Consider the following 21,899-nt stretch of genomic DNA (forward strand, 5'->3'; position numbering starts at 1 on the left):
GTCTGTTCTTATCCCTGCGGTAAACCTTAAAATATCAATATTCTTTTCTAAGCATGAAAAATATTTGCATGAAGGGGTGGCCCATGAGTGGGCTTCTTTCCAGGACCACATGGTAAACACTACATGGCATTTGGTAAAGCTCTTGGACATGACTGAGGAGACTGAATTCCTAGTGGAGCACTTGGATCTAGTTGAAATAAGCAAGTGGCCAGAGCACATCCTGCATTGCCATGGTGATGCTGATGCGTCCATAATTCATGGAATGAAGAAGGGAATTTCCCTCAAGATTAGTCCAAAGCTTGTTGGGTTGGAGGACACAAATGTGGATTTCTGTTGCTGGTGAATATTTGTCGGGCAAAGACCTGGAGAAGTACATGAATCTGTTTACTTTCATCAATAAGGCTCAGACAGCGCTGGGGAAACTATTCAGCCCACAGGTGTCTTGCATGGTCAGCCCAGATAGAGGTCCCCTAGTCGGCTGGTTTCCCAAATCCTCAGGCTTCAATGCCCGGTCCAAATACTCCCAGCCAAAGATTGAGCTTTAGCAATTCACCTTCTTTTTACCAGAGATGGTGGCATCTCAGGTCAAGAGAATTTTCTGGAAACAGGGGCCTGGAACAGTTTCACCTAGGTGGGAATTCATCTCAACTTTGTTCATTTTCTTTTCTTGGGAGAATGAATTGAGTATTTCCTGCAAAACTGGTTGCTTGTTTCGCAGTACCCAGGGGCACTTCAGATGGTGCAGGAATGTGTTCTCCAGTTCCCTCACCCTCCTGTTCATTTATTTCCTCCCTAGGCAATTTAGTTCTCCATGGAGAACAAGGAATGGATGGATACGGAGGTCTGGAGGTAACTGAAAAAGAAGGCTATGATGCGAGCTCCACATCACCGGAAGGGCTTTGTGTACTAAATTTTCCTATTCGGAAAGCAGTAGGTGTACCATCGAGTTATCAACTTCAAGGATTTCAGCAACTCCATTCTCTGTCAGCATTTCAATATGTAGAAAATCTCAATGTTATGAGATGTGTTGAAGCCAGGCAATTGGCTGGCCAGTGTGGATCTCAGAGATGCTTATTTACCAGTGTTCATCCCCCCCAAGGAAATATCTAAAGTTTTCTTTAAAGGATGTAAAGTTAAAATGTTGTTTACTTCCTTTTGACCTCACCTCAGCCCACTGTTATTTCACTCAAAGTCTGCGACCAGTAGCTGCCTTCCTATGATTTAGGGAGTGCAGATGATTTTCTACTTGGATGACATTCTCCGTATGGCCCAGTCTAGGGGGGAGGCCCGTTTCTGTTTGACTGTGGCTGTTCACCTCTTGTTGCATCTGGGATCCAGTATCTATTGGGAAAAGTCAAAGATCCGCTTGTCCCAGATGATTCAGTTTCAGGGCGTTGTGTAGATTGTACAACTTCCACCTTGTGCCCTCAAATGGCAGGGATGGAATTAATAAGGAAGGAACTGAAAGGATACTTGGCTTTCTACGTCATTTCCTCGTATGGCTTCTCTCCTCCTCCAGTTAGGCAATTGTTCCTGGCCCTGTCAGAGTTTAAAATTAAGGGCTGCTCATGGTGGGGCAGATTATTCTGGTTGAATCTCACATTCCAATGAAGGAAGAGGAAGGAATCAAGTGGTAGCTTGCAAACATGCAGACATGGAACGGAATAGCGATGTTTGCATCTGTACCAGATCTGCAAAGAGAATTTGATGCAAGCTGGAGCCAATGGGGGGCAATGTGCGGTTCTCTTTTGAATCATATTATAATTAGAATTGGTTATTTATAACGCGCTTGATACCAAAGAGGTTTCTAAGCACGGACCCAGGATTCAAACCTGTGTTGCCCTGTGTCGGCTTGCTTCCAAGACGAGGGCGTTGCCACTGTGCTATACTACCCGTGAATGGATTAGTTTGTCACCTCAGAAGTCACTTTGGACCATCAATTGTTTGGAGATGCTGGCAGGCCCCTTTTCCATCTAAAGTTTAACGAAGCATCATTCTCAATGAGTAGTCAGTCTCCTCATGAACAATCCAAGGCATGTTGTTACATCAACAAGTTTAGGGAACAGAGTTCAGAAATCTTTTGGATCTGGTGTTAGGTTTGGGGATTTTTTTCCTCCACTCTCGCATCAAGTTAAGAGCAGTGTATCCCTTGGTGAGTCACAGTACACTGGCAGACTGGTGACCCTGGTTCTGAGTGGGCAACCTGATTGGCAGCTCCATGGGTCCGTTTCCCAGAACATGTGCCATTGTTGGGGCCCCTTCCAGATGGGCTTGCTTGCCTCCCCCGTCTCAAAGCTCAGCTGTCCAACTATTTGAGTTTAAAAGCAGACCCTTTTGCAAAAGCCACAATACCTCCTACAGGTCTTGGGGAGGGGGCAAACATTACATCTTTCCTCCTTTTTCCATGGTATCAAGGACCCTCCTTGCTACCAGATGTCAGAGGTCATCTCTGTCCCGGGAATACTGCCATCTGGCTGGCTCCGCCATGGTTCCCGTCCCTGCTGGAAATGACAAAGAACATTCCCGTTTTGTTGCTGCCTTCTGCATTGCTAGGGAAACCCACACCCTCTCATTCTTGTAGGGTCACTTTCCCTGATGGCCTGACTGCTGTCGGGAGGAGATGGATTCCCTCAGGTCTTTGGGCGGTGGCTGCTCAGCTCATACGATAATCATGGGCCCCCAGCATGGCTAGGTTTCATGATTGTGGAGGAGATATCATATGATAGTTTATTTATATAGCGCCTATAGACAATGTGTTTCAAATCGCTTCACGACAAGGGAGGGAACAATGGAAAATACAAAGCATTCTTACAGGTCATGAACAACAAGAATATGAAATTAACTATCGTACTCAGTCTAGCAACGTTTCAGATAGTGCAAGTGCTAAGATACAGATAGGAAGGAAATGGGAAAGAGACAGGCGACTACCGTACTAGGCCTGACATTTCTGGTAGAGCCAGAGAATTATACAAGGTGAGGGAGAGGGGAGGAGAAAGGAGGGAGAGGAACAAAACAAGCGACTATCGTACTAGGCCTAACGACATTTCAGATAGCGGGGGATGGGGGAATAACAAGTAAGGAGGCGGGTGGAGACAAACATTGATCTTGGGTTTGTTGGTGTGATTGAAGGAATTTGGATCCCTTACATACAAGTGTAATTCAGGTGGTACACTTCCAGGTTTCTTTATCAACACAGTTTTCCTATTGTGCAATGAATGTCTACTGTGCAGCAATTTCATTCTTTCACCATATGTGGGTTGGTTGGTCCATATGGTTCCTGCATGTAGGAATTCATGCTTATGGGATGGGAATATATTGCTATCAAAGTATCAGACTTGACCAGAGAATTCAGCATAACCTCTTCAGTGCACTTTGCACAAACTGGTGATGTGCTTATTATATTTCTGTGGGGTTTCCGATATGCAGGCCCTGGATTTTCACGCCGCTCCTTGATGCCAGATGGAGTTTGTTTTCAGTTTTAAAAGCATACTTAGACTGGGTGTCCTTCTATTGCCTTTCCTTGCTATGCTGTCCTGTGGTGGTGTTCAGTGCCTTTGAGAGAATGAAAGCAGGACTGACTCTTTGAGATGGACATCTCACCAAATTTTCACTTTCTTTTGGAAATCGCAACAATATGTGTCCTTCCATTTCTTGGCCCATTGGCTTGTCTGGGTTATGTCTCAGGGTAGGTTTGCTTTGGCTATATTTGGGACCCACTCTGTAAGAGACGCTATGGCATCCAAAGCCTTTTGGACAGGAGATCAGATGGAAGACAGTCTCAAGACAGTAGACTGGTCAAATTAGTGTTTTTAGGTTTGTTTTTATTGTAAACCAGCCCTTTCTTCTGCGTCTGTTATTCTTGGCAGGCTTTAAACATACATAATAGGAAGCCTCTGTGCCATGCCACAGAATTCTAATTGTCCCTATTAATGTCACTAGCGAGAATCTAGATTCTACTAAGGACACAAGGCGATTAGTACCCCTCCCCCCTTCTCATCCTATCCTTATGCCATTGGTTGGGTCTTGCAGCTAGTTATGCCTTTCAGTGTCAGCAATGCAATTCTTATGATGCTTCCCTCTTGGATCCTTGTGTCTCCATTTGGGTGCAGCTGTGGCTGGAAGTTGTAGTTATTCTATAGTTTTTGCCAGGGTTGATGTATGGTGGGTGGTCAAGAGTCGCTGTAGAAAAGCGGACTTGCTTTATTGGAAGGACACTCATATAGGGGTATCCACATTATGGACTGGTGGACAGTATGGTGGGAACAAAGGGGTTATGAGATTTGAATTTTTTTCTGTATTATTTTGTTACTGCAGTACAAATTAAAGAAAAGAGTTTGTGGAATAATACTCACTGATATGCCGTTAATAGAATCTCAAATCTCCACCTAAACATTACTAGAGACAATCGAAATATCGAGCAGCATGTGCAGAAACATCACACCTTCCTTTTTCACCCTATTCTGTACTTTTTGTCTTGGCATGGGATAAATGTGCGGATGCATTAATGCAGTGCTTCCTCCTTTTTTTTTAAAGTGAAATGGTGAGATGAAAGTGGAATGATCCAGGTCTAAGAAGTGCCATCCTTAGTGAACCTTATGTTCCTAGTAGTTCTACTGAACTACATTACCCAGCAACAACTGGGCTTTAAATCAATTTCGTCTGTCCGTTTGGAAGGCGGTTAACGCCGGTTTGCACAAGGTTTTGCGCAAATTAGATTCTGAGAGCTGACCCTCCTCTTCGGCGGTAATCTTTATAACAGGTCCCCGACATCATTCTCCTATTGCATTACAAGGTGGGCCCCCCTTGCTTGCGTGCGTCAATTATTTGTGTGAGCCCGCAGATATTTATACGCTACTTAAAAATCACTATCAAACAAGAAAGGCAGACATTCTAGCCAGATACCAGTCCCTTAACTCTCCTACTCATTTAGAAAATATAGAGAGCAGTGGTATTATGCCTGATTCCACTGTTACGCAATCTAACCAAGGAGAAAAAAAAACACTACTAATATAAATAACACTAAGATAACACTCCAACAAGGCATTACCCAATCTAAACACTCAGTCATTTTGGAACGTTACCAGTCTCAGGAGCTATTGCCCATATCTAATGAATTAGATCATATGGAACTAACCCCACAACTCTTAACAGCTAAACACAATCTCAGTATGCCCCCAAACAATGAGGGCACTGTGGTTCTCCCAGATAGTGATCCACCCCAATTAGAGAACAAGAAATCAATGGATGACCACCAGCCTATATTGACAGAACTGCCTCAAAGGGCAAAGTTCATAGATGACTTAGATCTTAAATTCAACATTAAGGACATTCATCATAACCAGCACTTGAATTTCTCCCTACTCAATACATGTTCACTGGTGCAGCATGGGAGAGGTTGCTGATTATCTCATTTTATACAATCTTGATATGCTTGCAGTCATGGAGCCATGGCTTCATGATAGTGCACAGATATCAGCCTCACTCTCGCTGCCGTCTGGGTATACAATATTAAGAACCGACCGTATTGGGCTACGAGGAGATGGTGTGGCACTTATTTTCAAAGAACACTTAGACTGTTACCCCATCAATATCTCGCCCATTGAGGGATGTGAGCGTTTGCTTGTAAAGATCAAGATTAATCACAACTCCTCGTTGACAATCTTTATTCTCTATAAACCACCACAAAACCTACCCTCATTTGAAGAGCAACTATTTGCAGTATTAAACAGTGTTACCAAACCTAAATCCCCCGTGATTGTAGCAGGAGATTTCAATCTATGGGCAGAAGACCTGTCCGACATACAAGTTGCGTCACTTCTAGCAGTTCTTGATGCCACTGGCTTTATCCAACTGGTTAAAGATCAAACCCAGAAAGGAGGCCACACCATTAACTGGATACTAACACACAACCTGCACAGCACATCCATCTCTACTCAGGTTTGTTCCTGGTCAGAACACTCTATGGTTAACATGACAATACTACTACCCACAGCACCTACTAGACTAGATAATCTCAGAATAGAAAGGAAATGCACAAATTTTAAAAACGTTACGGCTACCAATTTCTATGCATCCTTGCGCTCTAATTTGCACCCACTAGAATCATTTGTCAACGCCACAGATCTAGTGTTATATTTCTCTCATACCATTGCCACCACAACTGACGTGCTGGCACCAGAACAAGTCAAGAAAATCAAAACCGAGAACATAAAAAACTCATGGTTTAACAACAGTGTTATTCAACCAAGGAAAGTGAAAAGAGCTCTACAACACGAATGACGCAATAAGCCTGGTCCTCTCACACTGAGAAAATACAAAGAAGCAGTGCAAACATTTAAACAAACCATCATAGAAGCCAAGTCAGAAATCAACAACCGAAGAATTAACAATGCAAGATTCAGCTCAAGTGAGCTCTTTAAGATTCTTAAGGAATTTGAAAGTAAAACATCCCAATTTCCTCTCATCACCAGAGACTACGCCTGGTACCAAGGAATGCAAAATGAATTTGTTAACAAAACTGCAGGCCATCAGCAGGACATTGACAAACGTCAATCCTCCCTAGGTAATCCCCACGAGGATGCAAAGGCACGACACACCTTGACCAGGGTCAACCACAACCCCACATCACCTAAATTCAAATGAAAAACTTCTACTGAAGGCGAAATTCGTGCTAGTGTAGAAACTAAAACCCACATCATGCTTAGGGGATATCTGTCATACTAACATACTTATGGATTTCATAGATGTACTCACCCATGGATTAATAAAATGGTTAACATGTGCTTCACCAAAGGGACAGTCTTGTCGTTCCTGAAGGAGGCATGGATTACTCCATTGCTTATGAAGAATATACTAGACTCTGCGTCAGCTAAGAACTATCAAGCCATTACCAACGTCCCATATCTTCTTAAGATTCAGGACAGGGGGGCTTATTTGCAACTGCAAAAATTCATAGTGGATAAACAAATCCTAGGCATCAATCTATCTGGATTTAGAACCCAACATGGGATTGAGACCGCATTATTGGACCTCAAATCTAACATTGTGTGCATTGTGGAGAAAGGTCATCCAGCACTCTTCATGTTATTAGGTCTCTCGGCAGCCTTCGATCTCATTGATCACAAAAGTTTGCAAGAGAGATTGGAAGGAATTGTCAATTGTTTTGAGAGGGCCACCCAATGGATCATGTAATTCCTGGGTCCAAGAACATCAAGAGTAGCTGTTGCGAACACCAAGGCCTCCCCATTACCACCACATGTGGGGTGCCACTGGGTTAATGCCTGTCCCCCACCCTCTTCAACATCTATATGAGGCCTTTCCTTGACCTCCTTGACAACCTCGGTGTCCAGTATGCCAACTATGCTGATGACCCCTAGGTACTCATGGAATTATCAGGGATTCACTCGGAAGACAACAAGGCCCTGAACAAGGTGTACATGGCAATTCAATCCTGGATGGCATCAAACTCATTGGCCCTTAACAATGAAAAACAGAGCTCCTCATCATCGCCACAGGGCCCCGCCTAAATAAACTAGATCCACTAAATGCTGACTTCATGATCTTGGGTTGTCAGATTCCAGTCTCCTAATATGTGAAAACATTTGGGGTTTTCCTGGCTTCTGAACTATTAATGAAACAGTAGGTCTCTCACATATGCTCGTCCTGTGGTTACGTGAACAAACTGTTGCACCAGATAAGACCATACTTGTCAGTCAAGAACATATCCTTACTTGCGACTGCCATGGTAAATTCCTGGTTAGACTATTGTAACAACCTGTTGATTGGCACATCAGAAACTAACCTGTACCGTTTGCAGACAACACAGAATGGAGCAATCAGAGCAATCCACGCACTGTGTAAACGTGATTGTGTCACTCCATACAGAAGGACCTTACATTGGTTGCCCATCAAACAGAGAATTACCCATTAGATATTGGTCCTCATTACAAGTGTGGCGGTCCGTAAACAAGGGTGCCGGTAAGGTTACCGGCACCCTTGTTTCCGGACCACCACACTACGAGTTTGCCTGCCGGGGCTGTCACGCCCAGCAGGTCTGACATGCCGGGCACAGCGGGCCGATAGGCAGACTTGTCACGGAAGCACTGGCAACGTTAGTAATGGTGCCGGTGATTCCGTCTCCCCGCTCCCATAGAGTCCTATGGGACTGCAACTGCAAACATTCCTAGTGGATAAACAAATCCTAGGCATCAATCAATCTAGATTTACAACCCAACATGGGATTGAGACCGCATTATTGGACCTCAAATCTTTGGGGGAGTTACAAAATCCAGTGCATGACTTCCCACACCGCCGGGACTTGTAATGTCCCAGTGGCACCAGGAAGTCAGGCGCCGGATTCGGTGTTACGGGGTTGAGGGCAACCCGCCGGTCGCAGCAGCAGGTTACCGCCAACCTCCTAATGAAGTCCATTGTCTCTTACCTACAAATTCCAGAACACCTCTGCTCCTCAGTATTTGTTCAACCGCCTGACCACCAAGCATAACACGCGCACATTACGGGCTAATGATAATCACCCACAGAGCCAACCACCTTTTAATCTTGTTAAATTTAGTGGAGCAAGCTTTGAACTACATGTGCCTCGGGAGTGGAATGACATTCCCGTCTGTATAAGAGCGTCTCCATCCCTGGCAGACTTTAAGAAAGCTATAAAAAACCTGCCTCTTTAACTCAGACTAAATGTTTCCTCGCCCTGGCCTAACTTTTCCCTTCTGATCCCAGTGCTTGTTGTTTGTTTTTCTGTGTGCACCCTGAGGCCCATGAGCATGTGGCGCGTTCTAGAAATTAATATATAAATACATAAAGAATTAAATATGTTACCAAACACACAATTGGAAAGTCAGTATATCCTCAAGAATGTCACTGGCTCCATCCCAAGCATCAAAGTTGAAGCACAGAATCTGGGTGTATTGGGTCAGCAACCTGAGGCTCCCCAGATGGTTTGGCCAGAGACTGTCATCATCCGTCACTAGTGTGTATACTGGTTAGGGCTGATGTAAGTAGCAGACCAACGTATCTGATGAGACTTAGGGTTCCTTCCCTTGTGGGATAGTAGAAAGGATTTACTGGGAAGGTAATGGAAGACATGTGGGGGAAGCAGCCAGGGTAAATGACTAACATATGCCAAGTCTACAGAACCTAGTGAAATGACGCTGGACGCACACATGATGTTGCTCCTCATGCAAAGTGTACGTAGTGTTGTGGCTATGAAGGCACACATGATGTTGCTCCTCATTCAAAGTATACGTAGTTTTGTGGCTATGAAGGCAGAGATGATGGTGCGACACATGATAGCTTACGCTGATGCTGCTGAAGCTGTATCTCATTATCAGGTAAAGGGTGGCACAGGCCTGAGTGCGGGTGCTGTCCATGCCGCTGCTGCAGTGGTGCAACACTCTCTGGCACAGGTCGGAGCACTGTTCCACTTCTTCCTCAAGCAGCAGGTCTCCAAACTAGGGGGAGACAACAAGTGTTACTCGCAAGCAGGACAGCATTCATCCAGCCATTCACTGAAACTGATAGAAAATGCAGATGCCATTCATTGGCTTACCAAGTTATTCTAGTGTTACTAAAGTTGGTACATGACACAGATTGCAGGTTGGACAGCAGACATGTAGAATTACAGATGGGTAGCTGTCAACTACGGGACTACATTTCACAGAGGGGTTCGCAGTGGCATCTGGTAGACAACGAGAGAGAAGCCCCACTTCTCTATGATGTCACATGCAACTCCCAGGTGTAGTTAAAAGCTATAATTTTATGTGGTGCATGGCTGCCCCCTGCACCCAATTTCTCACCACCTGTGCTGTCCCAGTGGATCCAAATTGCAGGGACTGCAGAGTGGATGCATGAGGCAACTACATACAACATTGAAAAGAACATATTCTCTCACTAAAGTGACCCATATAGCACAAAATAAAAATCCTGGCAGATAAAATGCTGTACCCCCCTGCTGTGATGTCCCAGCGGTTGACTATGGATTCACTAATCCTCCATGATGTCACAGTAGAAGGGTCCACCGTTCAGAAAGAGAATTACCTTCAGAGCAAGTACATTATCACTTTTCCGATTTTGACAATGTTGCGTGTGTGCATATATATTTGGTATGTGTTTAGACTGGCTTGAGATGACATTGCCTATCTACATTTATGACATTGATGGCAAAATGGCAAAATGTAGATCACCTGACAGCCTCTCCTGCCGCCTCTGTGTGTTATCCTAGGAGAATGCACAGTATGGGCCTCATCACGACTTGGGCGGTAGCGCCGGCGCCATTAGCGCCGGCGCTATCTGCCCTACCGCCGAACTCCCCGGCGCTAATAGCGCCGGATCACGAGTTTGGCGGTAATGTTAATCCCCATTCCCCATTGGGCCCATTCGGGAATGCCCCATTCCCCATTGGGCTCAATGGGGAAATTTCACGCTAATACCGTCGGTGGATTTCCCGCTGGCGGTACGAGCGCGAATTTCCGGCGGATTTCACCCCAGCTCAGAGCTGGGGCGAAATCTGCCGAAGTCCTGATTTTGCAGCCCCCTATATCCGGCGGTAATAGTGCTACCGCCGGATTTAAGGGTTACCGCCAAAGTCGTGATGAGACCCTATATCTTCACTTTGCTAAGGGGAACGTTCTTCCCTTCTGGAAGACTTTCTGGATGTGGGCCTCGGTCCTATGCGTGCATCTTAGAGAGCGCAGGTGGAACTTGCTGCCAGTTTCTACTTCTCTGCTGTTACACTGGTCACAGAACCGGGCCTCTCTAGGTTTCCAGTTCCGTTTCTGTCAGTCTGATTCGATCTTCAATGTGTACCTTGTGCTCTGTGCGTGTTGTGCGGTTCCTGACAGAGATCGAGCAGTAGTGCCCCTTTAGATTGCCGGCCCTGTTCCTAGCTTCTGTTTTTGGATGCTTATCAGCAAAGGGAATATTCCCACTTCTGCTCGGCTGTGATTGCTTTGGGTTTCTGTGCAAACACAGCACACTTGCTGAAAGTACGCTCAGAATTTCTACAAGTAAATTGCTCCAAGACAGGACATTCTTGAGCTGTTCATGAAAAAATGTAGCCACATAAGAACAACTTGGCAAGCTTATTCTACAGCAATATCCATTGAGGGCCAAAGAAGAGCCGTAACCCGGAGAGGGGTCATTATACCAAGCGATCATTACCCCTTCAAGGGTATATAAGGCTATTATATATGGCAATAGCAACATAAGTTTTGCAATTGTGGTAGTGAAGTTTAAAAGTAAGTTTAGTGGTGTGTAAAGTAAAAACAAAAAACATGTACATGAACTCTGGTTTTATTTTTCAATAATTAAATGCTAAGGTATTCTTTTTAAAGTAATCTTTTTAAATGTAAACTTGGTTGAGCTTGAACAATGTTAGCCTGGGCATGCTTTGAAAAGTGAATGGTGCTTCTATATGGAACTGAAACCCTTGTTCGATGTTTTAGCTTTCACCTTGATGAGCTAAATTGGATGTGACCTGGGACATTGAAGGTTCAATGAAAAAAGGATCCTACCATAGAAGTAGTGTCTTATTCAAAGATATCTTGCTGGGAAATTGCACTGCCGTTTCACGAATGCAGCAAAATGTTTTCTATTGTGTCCTCCTTTGCTTCTAAAGTCAGAATGTTTGGAATGCAGTCAATACAAGTAGTTATTGACTACTGTTGACACTTCCGATTGTGATAGAGGGTGTTAATAAGGATTTATGTGTGCTAGTTGATTTTTTTAATAGCACAGAATGCACACAGAGCATTTACTAAAGTGATTTGGGTCAATTTTTAAAGGCCCCGATATGGATATTGCATGACCGTGGTATGCATAATGTGCGATATGCTCTATTTCTGTCATCAGTAATGAAACACTTGAATTAATTTTGAATGTTTCTTACTTTGCTTAGAAGTCAAAGTTTTTGGTATGTCCCCAACTGACCTCCATGGTGATTTGCAGTACACTTTGAAAGGAAGGCATGGTATCAACAGTAAGACAGACACAAGTGTCCACAGTTCAAGGGTGTTTATTGAAATTAAACAAGGGTGTGATGAATGCCAATCTAATCCTAAATCTACAGATGGGAGCAAGCTACGGCCATCAAATAATAATAATGCAGTCCTAGTGGAGTCTCGTCAAAATAAAAGGGCCTATACTAAAAAAAACTATTGCTAATCCTTACCTCTAAATACAAATAGTGTGGGGTAGTGTTCATGAAAAGAAAGAAGTGTTCACAAAAATAATATATCAGGATGTTCAGGCCATTGGCCTCCCTTCCCCACGTTTTCAGCATGGGACATGGTGGTTCACTCGAGCATAAGACACTCTCTGGCTTCTTTGGCACGAGGATACGGTTCCATTACCAGCATCAGGGCCTTCTATGCCCAAGTCGCTTTACTTATCAAAGTTTCTTGATTCAGAGGGCCCGATGTACCAAAACAAATGAAAAGCTCCTTTCCTTTTACAAGTACTCAATCTAGATCCCCTTTTCTAATCTTCAGAGAATATTCTTTCTCGGGTGACTCACAGTTCACCTCGGGTCACCCTCAGCCAGGCTCATATCCTTCCTCATACACAATTAGTCTCCCTCAGCCAGGCTCGGACCAATTTTAGGTCATATTAACTATCGAAGACTTTCAAATGTGCACAGGGTTTAGCTTGACCCGTTGCACGACCACTTTGATTTCACAATTCCTTTTTACATTTGCCATCTCTCAGATGGATACCCAACAGATGAACCTTTGAATGAGCACCCACGTGGCGATGGACCACTCTGTATACAGTATCTATCTTGGCTTCAAAAGTTCAGTCACTCCTTCAATGTTCAATTATATTCATGTCACTCATCACATACGCTTCACACACTGTTCTCTTCAGAATTCTCCATACAATGTTGCGGCTTCCAACCTTGGTTCGAACACAGACCGGTCTGCAATCAGTCTCCCCGACTCACCGGCTGTGCTGACTTTGTTGTAGGAGCTAAGGACAGTACCACAGCGGCAATGCTCCTCCCCTCCTTGGCTATCGATGTGAGAGAGATCCAGGTAAGTCCGACACACAATGCAGGTTTCTTCAGCTTTCATTCCAGGTCTTATGTTTCTTATTCTCGAAGGCTTGTGAAAGTAATGGTTTCTCTTTGAAAAGGTCAAGAGCACTTCCCTCCTTGCAGCCCTCTCTGGTCTTGCCGTCTTTATCCTAGTTTTAAACTGCCACCTTGGAACGGCTGCTTCCTCGTGTGCTTTGCCTTGCTCAAAGTGTGCTTTCGTGCTCTCACTTTTATCTGTGTGGGGAAGTGTGATGGAAGTCAGGTGTCCAAAATGATCAGTAATTGCCTGACTCTGCCTGACCACTGTGTTGGGACATGTCAGGTTTACGGCTCGAGTGTTAGCCCAATTTCTCTCACAGTGAGCTGCCTGTGAGAAAGTGTATGTGTCAGGAAAGGGGTGGGGGGGTTGAGTTCCTAAGTATCCTACCTGGTCGGATGGGGAAAAGGTGTTACAGGGAAAGGGATACCGCTTCTCACCATCCGGTCTCCCACTCCCCGAAGAACCCTCAACCAGGTGATCCCCCCTGCACTGGTCCACCCCCAGGAACTGGATCCAGAGGTGATGGCCATGTCCTGGCCACCTGGATGACAGATCCCCAGGGACTAGTGGGTAAGACACCTTCAGGCTTCTCACAACTTCTTCAGGACTGTGCTCTTTTGGAAGACTTCCTGAGCGGTGGATAGCATAGTTCAATCATCTGCAGAGAGCAGGAATTCTATCGACGGCAGCTGTTGCAATGAGGCAGTGGAACTCTGGCAAATAATTTAAGAGGACTTCTTGCAATGATATACTCAATGCACCGAGTATCTTCTCAGAGGTTTGACCTCATATGTCTTTGTCACCATACTAGAAGAACTAATTTGGGTCCAGTGAGTGAGCATGCCATCTATTATCAGGGAATACAAGATGCCTGTACATCATGGAGCAGCCATCTGTCCATGCAATGCATCACTAAAAGGAAACAAAACATTTCTCTCAAAAATGGTAGCTCATAGGCCAGGTCGTAAATTATTTCATTCAACTCCACTTTGAGCGAAAAGGGCCACCGTGCACTCCAAGTCATAAACAGGCTTTATTACGTGACATTCACAGATGCAAGGATTATGTAGATTCTTCCTGACAACTTTCTGCTACTAGTGGTCCTTTTGTGCACCCTCTCCACAAATACTGTCCTACATTTCAGGGGATCTTGGGGACACATACCCAAAGGCAGCAGTGGATCCAGGTGGCAGTATAGGAACAACTTACACACACACCTGTTCCTTTCTACCTCAATGGATGGAGACAGGTTGCCGAAACGGAACAACAGAAGGGGACTGCGGGTGATGTTGGCTAGTATAAATGTTGGTCTGAAATCTTGATCAGGTGCTCTGCAAAGGCCAGTAGAATGTCTTTATGACTAGCAGAAAATAGCCCCCACTTGTGCCTCATTTCTCCAGGCTTCTTCCATGGCAGAGAGGGTGCTTGCTTGTGTGTGAGCTTCAAGAATTGGATTTAAAGAATGTCTCTGTGACAAGAACCAGAGTATGATCTGTGACAATGTGTTGAAGTCATCAGGAAGTCTCAATTTTCTCTGGGTTGGGCCACCTTGTTTCTGAAGTGAGTCATTGTGAGATTGGTGCATACCCTTTTATCCCTCCATATGTGCTATTTGTGTGGTTGCTATCCCTGTTTTCCTTTCTGTGTAGCATGAGACATATGCCACATGTAGTAGGCACTTATACTGTGCCTGTTACTACTATAGTGGTCTCACGGCACTCAGTCTGGTACGGGTGGGTAATGGGCATTGTGCCTATGTCTGTATTCCCAAAAGCTGGCCCTGAGACATCAGGGGCAGGAAGTACACGGCAGGAGGTAGGTAAGGAAAGGCAGTGCGATAGGGTGAGGATGTGTTTGTTTAAGGTTTGATATGTGTGAACTGTATGCATAAAAAGGCTGATGTCTGTATGTGGCAAAATCAGCCATTGGTACTGCACATGAGCCTGCAGTATTAGCTGCTACACCTTATGTAAATGTGCATCAGAGACAGGCATGCCACGCAATGTGTAATGGGCATCAATGAATCACAGTTGCATGAGCTTACCTTAGCAATGAGAGCCCGGAGTGTTGCAAAGCAGTGGCCCAGGTAGGTGGTGCTTTGATTGCTGCTCAAGGAGTGCACTAGGACTTTCAGGACTCCCCCCAGAAGGTTGTCTTTACAGTCCACAGCCGAGTTACCCTGGAGACAGAGAAAGCGATCATCATCATGAAGCTTTTGGGAACCTGGGCATTGAAGGAAGCACATTAATAGCGAATACAGACCCTCTCTGTAGTGCACAGGCAGGAGATCAAGCTACTGCTCACCCACATTTATTCTAATGTACAAGAAAACAAATCAGGAGTCATGCAGGCAAAATCAGGGCAACATTCAAAGGGAAGATTGCCTAGGGCAGGGGGGAAGACACAATTGGAGAAGCCCACACTGGAGTTGAGGGTACTATTTTCCAAGCATCTCCATCAGGCATCTTTCAAGGTTAACATTCACATAGCAGCCAGGGGTGGTACAGTTTGCTGTGCTTTCTATTACAAGAGACCCGCCAACTCATCAGCAGTGCAGGAGGGGGTGGTAATCTGTCTACCTGTCTCAATGTCGAGTTCAGCAACTAAGAGGAGGAGCTGAACACCCTAGTTTACGGGTGTGGTGGCCCATCTCCTGAGACAGATCTAGGGTTCTGTGCTTCACCAGGAGGGAATGGTCTAAGCAACACAAGTGTGCAAAGCTCTCCCTAACCATAAGACCAACCCTGTCGCACAAGCAAAGCGCAGTGATCCCCATCACCCCCAATTCGTCTTTAGAGACACAACCGAATCTGAGGTCATTGATCTCATCAAGCGCCTCAAACCATCACTTTGCAAAGGAGACATATGCCCTCCCAAAATCATCAAAGAATGTGCCAAGGACCTCACTCCTCTGGTTACTGCCTTCATGAATGCATCCTTCAGAACAAGCAGTCTCAAAGAAGCTTGGGTACGCCCCTTTCTAAAAAAGGCCACATTAGACCCAGCTCGGCCCAACAACTACAGGCCTATAACAAAAGTACCGTTCCTTCTGATAATTTTGGACAAGGCAGCTCACAACCAAATCCAACTATACATAGAATCCAACTCCATACTGGGTTTAAGACAATCGTGCTTCCGTGTAGGGCATGGAACAGAATCTGCCCTACTAGACCTAAAACACCAAATTTCCCAGATCATGGACAAAGGCAAACCTACCCTACTCCTTCTGATAGATCTATCTGCAGCATTTGATCTGGTCGATCATAAAACACTAACACCCCTCCTCACTCAGGCAGCCCTCTTTTCTCAACAAGCAGCAACCTGGATTACGTCCTTCTTGGAAGGCAGAGCCATGAAGGTCTTCTCCAAAATAGCAAATGTGGATCCTACAACCATACACTGCGGTGTACCCCAAGGCTCATGTACTGCCCCTACCCTCTACAACCTCTTCACTAAACCCCTCTTCAACCTACTTGACACTATGGGTATAGCATATACCAATTAGGCTGATGATACTCAAGTACTCATACCACTATCCGGCTCCTACCATCAAGATGCCACTGCCCCACATGATATCTATGCTACCATCCAAGCCTGGATGGCTATCAATGGCCTATGTCTTAACGGGGATAAGACTGAAATCTTGATCCTCGGACAGAAAAATACAATAGCAAAACTAAGTCCTGAATACGCCAACTTTAATATAGACAACTCCTCCATCACTGTATCCTCCTCTGTCAAGACACTAGGTGTCCACATAGATGCTAACTTATCTATGAACAAACAGGTCAGCGCCATAGCCTCTGCCTCAGCCTACAGCACCAAACTTATCAAAGCCATTAAACCCTACATATCTGCACCCAACTGCCTTGCAATAACCAGAGCAACCATAGGCACCAAACTCGATTACTGCAATGCTCTCTTGGCTGGCACTTCCCCAAAAATATACCGAGACTACGAACCTCACAGAATGCCCTACGAGTCGCTATGAGCATTCCTAGAAGAGACCACATATCTCAAGCCAGACAAACAGCGCGATGGCTCCAAGTCAAAGACAGCATCACACTCAAAATCCTCACTGTCACGCACAGATGCATCAACAGCACAGCTCCCACCTACCTAGCAGAAGACATAACCAGAACCGTCTCGACACGCCCCATAAGAACGCAGTACACCAACCAGCTACACATACCCCGCATCCAGAGAGCCACAGCAGGAGGGCTAGGCTTCTCATACATTGCACCCAAACTATGGAACGCACTCCCTGCACCCCTCAGAGCTGAATCTTCAATCCTTGCTTTCCGCAAAAACCTAAAGACCACTCTACTGAACCAAAGCGGCTAGCACACCCATTGCTCCTTATAGACATACTGTAATATAAATGTAATATAAATAGAATGTAATCTATGTATACATCCTATCTCTGGCTATCACACGTCAAAGATACAAGTATGTCATACAATTATGCTTACGCCATGTAACAAATGTCAAGTGATACTTTTCTGTAACAAATGTCAAGTGATCTTTTTCCTGTAACTAAGTATGTCGATGTAACAAGTGCCACGATGCCTCTGGGCTGATGTGCGCTTTATAAATATGAATAATAAATAATGAGTGGGTGGTAACCAGCAGGAAATGCAAACAGGAACACTTCCAACCAGTCAAAGGAAGGGTATGTATTTAGGGCACCTGTTATTGAAACAGAAGCCTCAGGCATTGAAGGTTCATGTGGGAACTATGGAAATTATATATGCACGGTGTGGTAAAGACTGGGTTGGGCTGTAGCCCTTAAATGCAGTGCTAACGGTATTACAGCCACATTTAAGGGCTGGCCCTATCACGAGTTGGGCGCTAAATGGGCTGTTTTGCCTCCAGCCTTTCTCTGGAGGCAAAAATCCCCTGTTTTCGGCTGTATTACCGCCAGCTGTATTAGCCTGCATAATTAGCGCTGAAAATGCCCCATTGAATCCAATGTGGAATGGGGATTTACCGTTAACACCCAATCCGTGATCCGACTGTAATACCGCTGGACCATTGGTGCTGGGGCTATTACAGTCGTGCTGTATTACAGCCGAGATACAGCCCATCTCGTGATGAGGCCCTGTGCTTTTAGCCCACCTCTCCTATTATTTCTCCCGCTATGTAGACAGCGACAAGGTGATTTCCCAATCCCTGCATAACCACTGCTCCACAATATTCGCTTTTAAACCCCAGGAAGGCATACACATACATATTTACAGTTTCAGTGCTAGCTTTTAGGCCTGTTTGCGGGCTATGCCTCAGCAAGGACAAGTCCCACTGGTCAAAGTATGCCTCAATGTTTACCAGGAATGAGATGTGGACACAGAAAACTCATGGTTTTGGCCATAAACATTTATTGAAATAAATAATAAGGGGTTGGAAAATGCCTCTTTATCCCTAGTCGGGAAGGTGTTTCCCTGCCTAAAACAAAAACTAAGGGTCTGTCCAATGTCAAGATGTCCAAAGCAATATGTGTGGAAAGGTTAAACTCTGTTCGTTGAGTTTATGTGAAAGATCTAGACAGATTAAAGTTTTGAATAGGTTTTTTTGGAGCCCACAGAGATTGTTGAAGCGTGGGATGTCTGATTCGAATGATTGCTGAAAATGTTTGAGTGAAGTGGGCCCAATGTAACATATGCTCTGGCATTGCTCATGTGTTCGTGGGTTTTGGTCTAATGTCTGCGAAATGTGTCTACATGTTCTAGATAGTTTGATAGATTTGGATTTTAAAATGATGATCTTGGGCAGTAATGATTTGTTGGATAACTTCTCAGTTTCCCTGAAAAAATTCTTGTTCAGAGGTGCTTTAGTTGGGAAAAAATTATTCTACGTAACTGGAAATCACAAATACTGCCACTTTCATCCGACTGATTTCTGAGATGCATTCTCTTGCGAACATGGAGGAGGTAATATTCAGAAGAGAGAAGAGATTAAGCGATTTTGAAAACATTTGGAGAAGATTTCTTGATGTATATTAGTTCATTTGTATGTTTTTGTCTTGCTTTAATGTGGGGTTAGGCTTGGGTATATGTAATTCTTATGGTTTTTCTATTTTGTATGTACTTTATTCAAGACTGTATGCTTCTTTGATTTGGCTTTCACTGCCTCATTTTGGTATAAATAAACAAGTTAAAAAGATGTCCAAAGCAAAAACATCCTTTGTCCGAAATACTACACTGGCCCTCACAATCTACGCATTACCTCTAAGGTGAAAAGGGGAATGTCTTTGGCCTTGAAATCTTCACAAATGTTCAAAAAGGAAAGGTGTAACTCCAACACAAAGGTTCCAGATGGATAAAGTTCACAGTTCCAGAGGATAACTCCCTTCCCCTGGATTTATCTTCTCTGTGCTTTATACTTTTAAGTAGGGATATCATTTCCCTGAGTTTCTTTGATCAACAACACAACTGGTTTGCAAAACAACTTGGCTGTCAGTCTTAATCTTGGTAGGATACCTGGTGTACTCTCCTGCCAGGTTTCTACTCCTGTTTAATATAATTTCAACACAGTCTTTGGCTATTCCTGATGTATCCTTATCAGGACTTCTTCATGTGATGTACTTAACACAATGTCCAACTTGACCTTGCCTGGTATACTTTCTTGCCAGGGCTTTCTCGTGTGAACACTCTTGCAAATTGAATCTGCTTTGTATACTCTCCTGCCATGGCTTTCTCACAGGTACACTGCGCACACTTGCAAACTTGACTATCTCTTATATTTATTCTGTTATGTCTCTTTAAGAAATATTGAGTCTCTTGTTCTTTCTCATATGCTTCATTTACTTTTATTTGCCTTTGGAAGGTTTGACGAAGTGCTTCGGTGCATTAGTTACCCTTCGGTGGACTCACTGGCTCTCTGTGCCATGCATTGGTCCACCCGCGGCAACCCTGCAGCTGCTCTTTGATGTCCCGCTCCTTCTCTCTGGGTTTGCCGCCTCGGCTCTGTGGCTTTAGTGCCCCTTGCCGCTCCTGGTCACCTGCTCTGGGTTTCTCTATGCTCGAGCGGTGTGGAGGCTGCCTTTCGGTACCTGCATATGCCAGTTAGCCTTTCTTTCACTTCCACTCGTGGCGTACTTGCAGTGTACCATCTCCTGCAGTCTGCTCTCTTCTGTGAGCCGGTTGGCTCCATGGACCTCACACCAGCCAGCAGTCCCTCGGTCAGTACCAATAGGACTAAACTCCTCCAGCCAGCGTCTCTCTCCTGTCAGCTGGTTCAGTGGTTTAAATGAAACCGCTAAAACACAAGAAACACTTATGTACAGGCATGTTAAAAATGCCACATCCTATCATATTAAATGTCCCGACATCAATTATGCGCTTGCAACCAAAAGAGTGCAGCTTGTGTTCCTGGTCGTTCAACGATCTTCATTACTCAGGTAAGCTTCCTTGTTACAGTACTTTTGAATTTAGGGGAAGGGAAGTCAGTTCTTGATGACTTGTATACAGAGTATGGAAAAGTATTCTGAGTACCCTTCATAGGTGGGTGAGGGGAGTTATGATAATATGCCATTAAGGCATGGGGAATGGATGGGGTATCCTCAAAGGAACAAGGAGGATAATATGTCTCATCCGATGATGTCATGTCACTCCCCTGAGGGATCCCTCCACGCTTGAGATCCTCCCTCATGGGGGGTGCTGCCCCCAGGGTCAGGATCAGATAGCGGCTGCCGTCCCCTGACCACATGTGGAGGTCTCTGCTGGGTAAGGAGTGATGACACCATTGGATTCATCACAGAACATACTCTGCACTTCGTATTCGAGAAGGGTAATGTTTAGTGCAACCAATTCTGTCAAAGTGTGCAAGTCAACTTTGTTGAATGGCTGCCTGCACCGTTTTCTAAAAATATGTAGAGGTTCATGCTATACATGATCATGCTGAATATAGTTACGTGTGGGGAAGCACTCACATTGTACTGATTTAATCACGCAAAGATGGCCACAGAAGCTACTGCTTTGACAGACGGATGGGTGATCAGCTGTGCCACATCTTTTTACTATATTGGTGGAACCTTCAAGCTTTAAGGATTCCCAGATGAATTGGAAACTAACCTTCCGCTAACACATGCCACATCCCAACCTAAAAGGGCGAGGTGGCAAGCACCTTGAATGCCAATTCCATCTTTAAACAAGAAGCTTCACCCACCAGCATGTAGGTTACAGGTGATCCTACACTAGAAGACGGTCAGGTACCAGAAAAGGGCTGGTAGATAAGAGATGAAGGAAGCAAGAATGACAATTAGAGACACCCATGAATACAAGACTGTAGTACGATTGGTGTACAATTTTTATGCCATTCCTGTCCTGATGAAGGCCGGAGCAGCATTACGCCTGACTTAAAGGATAACCAATACTGGCTGAAACACGTGTCGACTGATATATGAAGAAATAGACACACTTTGTTATTAGTTCTAGGTGCACTGAAGTGTTACATATATGCTGTTAGTCTGTATCCCCTGCCCAGTGACTGGGTTTTGTATTAGAAGTGATGGATTGTTTCCTGTGTGATAGTGAATTAATGTGTATGATGAGCATGATATGCATGTATTCATTAGAGTGAAGACAAGTGTCTTTATTATTTCTTTGGAATTTGTGTAAAGAACTGTACACTTTTGTAGTAATTGAATAAATATTAATTTCATTTTCTTAAGTTTGAAGTTTATGACTTAAATTAGATTATGGTCAGTTCTATCGGTTACTATAGGTCTTGATCTTGGTTTATATGGACATGATCATTCTGTGCAAATTTGTGAGTTGAACCCACTATTTAACCTTGAAAATAATTCTGATC

At 44.5% G+C, this 21,899-nt stretch overlaps 1 protein-coding gene across 2 annotated transcripts in view; it reads right to left on the reverse strand.

The window, feature by feature from the left end:
* The window catches only part of DOCK8 (dedicator of cytokinesis 8), a 1,170,453-nt gene that overhangs the window by 166,924 nt on the left and 981,630 nt on the right, over positions 1-21,899 (reverse strand). For both annotated transcript variants that reach the window (XM_069625758.1, XM_069625759.1), the window contains 2 exons: positions 15,136-15,270; positions 9,318-9,470 (listed from right to left, as the gene is read on the reverse strand). In XM_069625758.1, the coding sequence (XP_069481859.1) occupies positions 9,318-9,470; positions 15,136-15,270 (288 nt within the window). The remainder of the gene's footprint in view (positions 1-9,317; positions 9,471-15,135; positions 15,271-21,899) is intronic.

Source organism: Ambystoma mexicanum, chromosome 6p (genome assembly GCF_040938575.1).
Source record: "Ambystoma mexicanum isolate Mex_15411 chromosome 6p, UKY_AmexF1_1, whole genome shotgun sequence".
Taxonomy (NCBI): Eukaryota; Metazoa; Chordata; class Amphibia; order Caudata; family Ambystomatidae; genus Ambystoma; species Ambystoma mexicanum.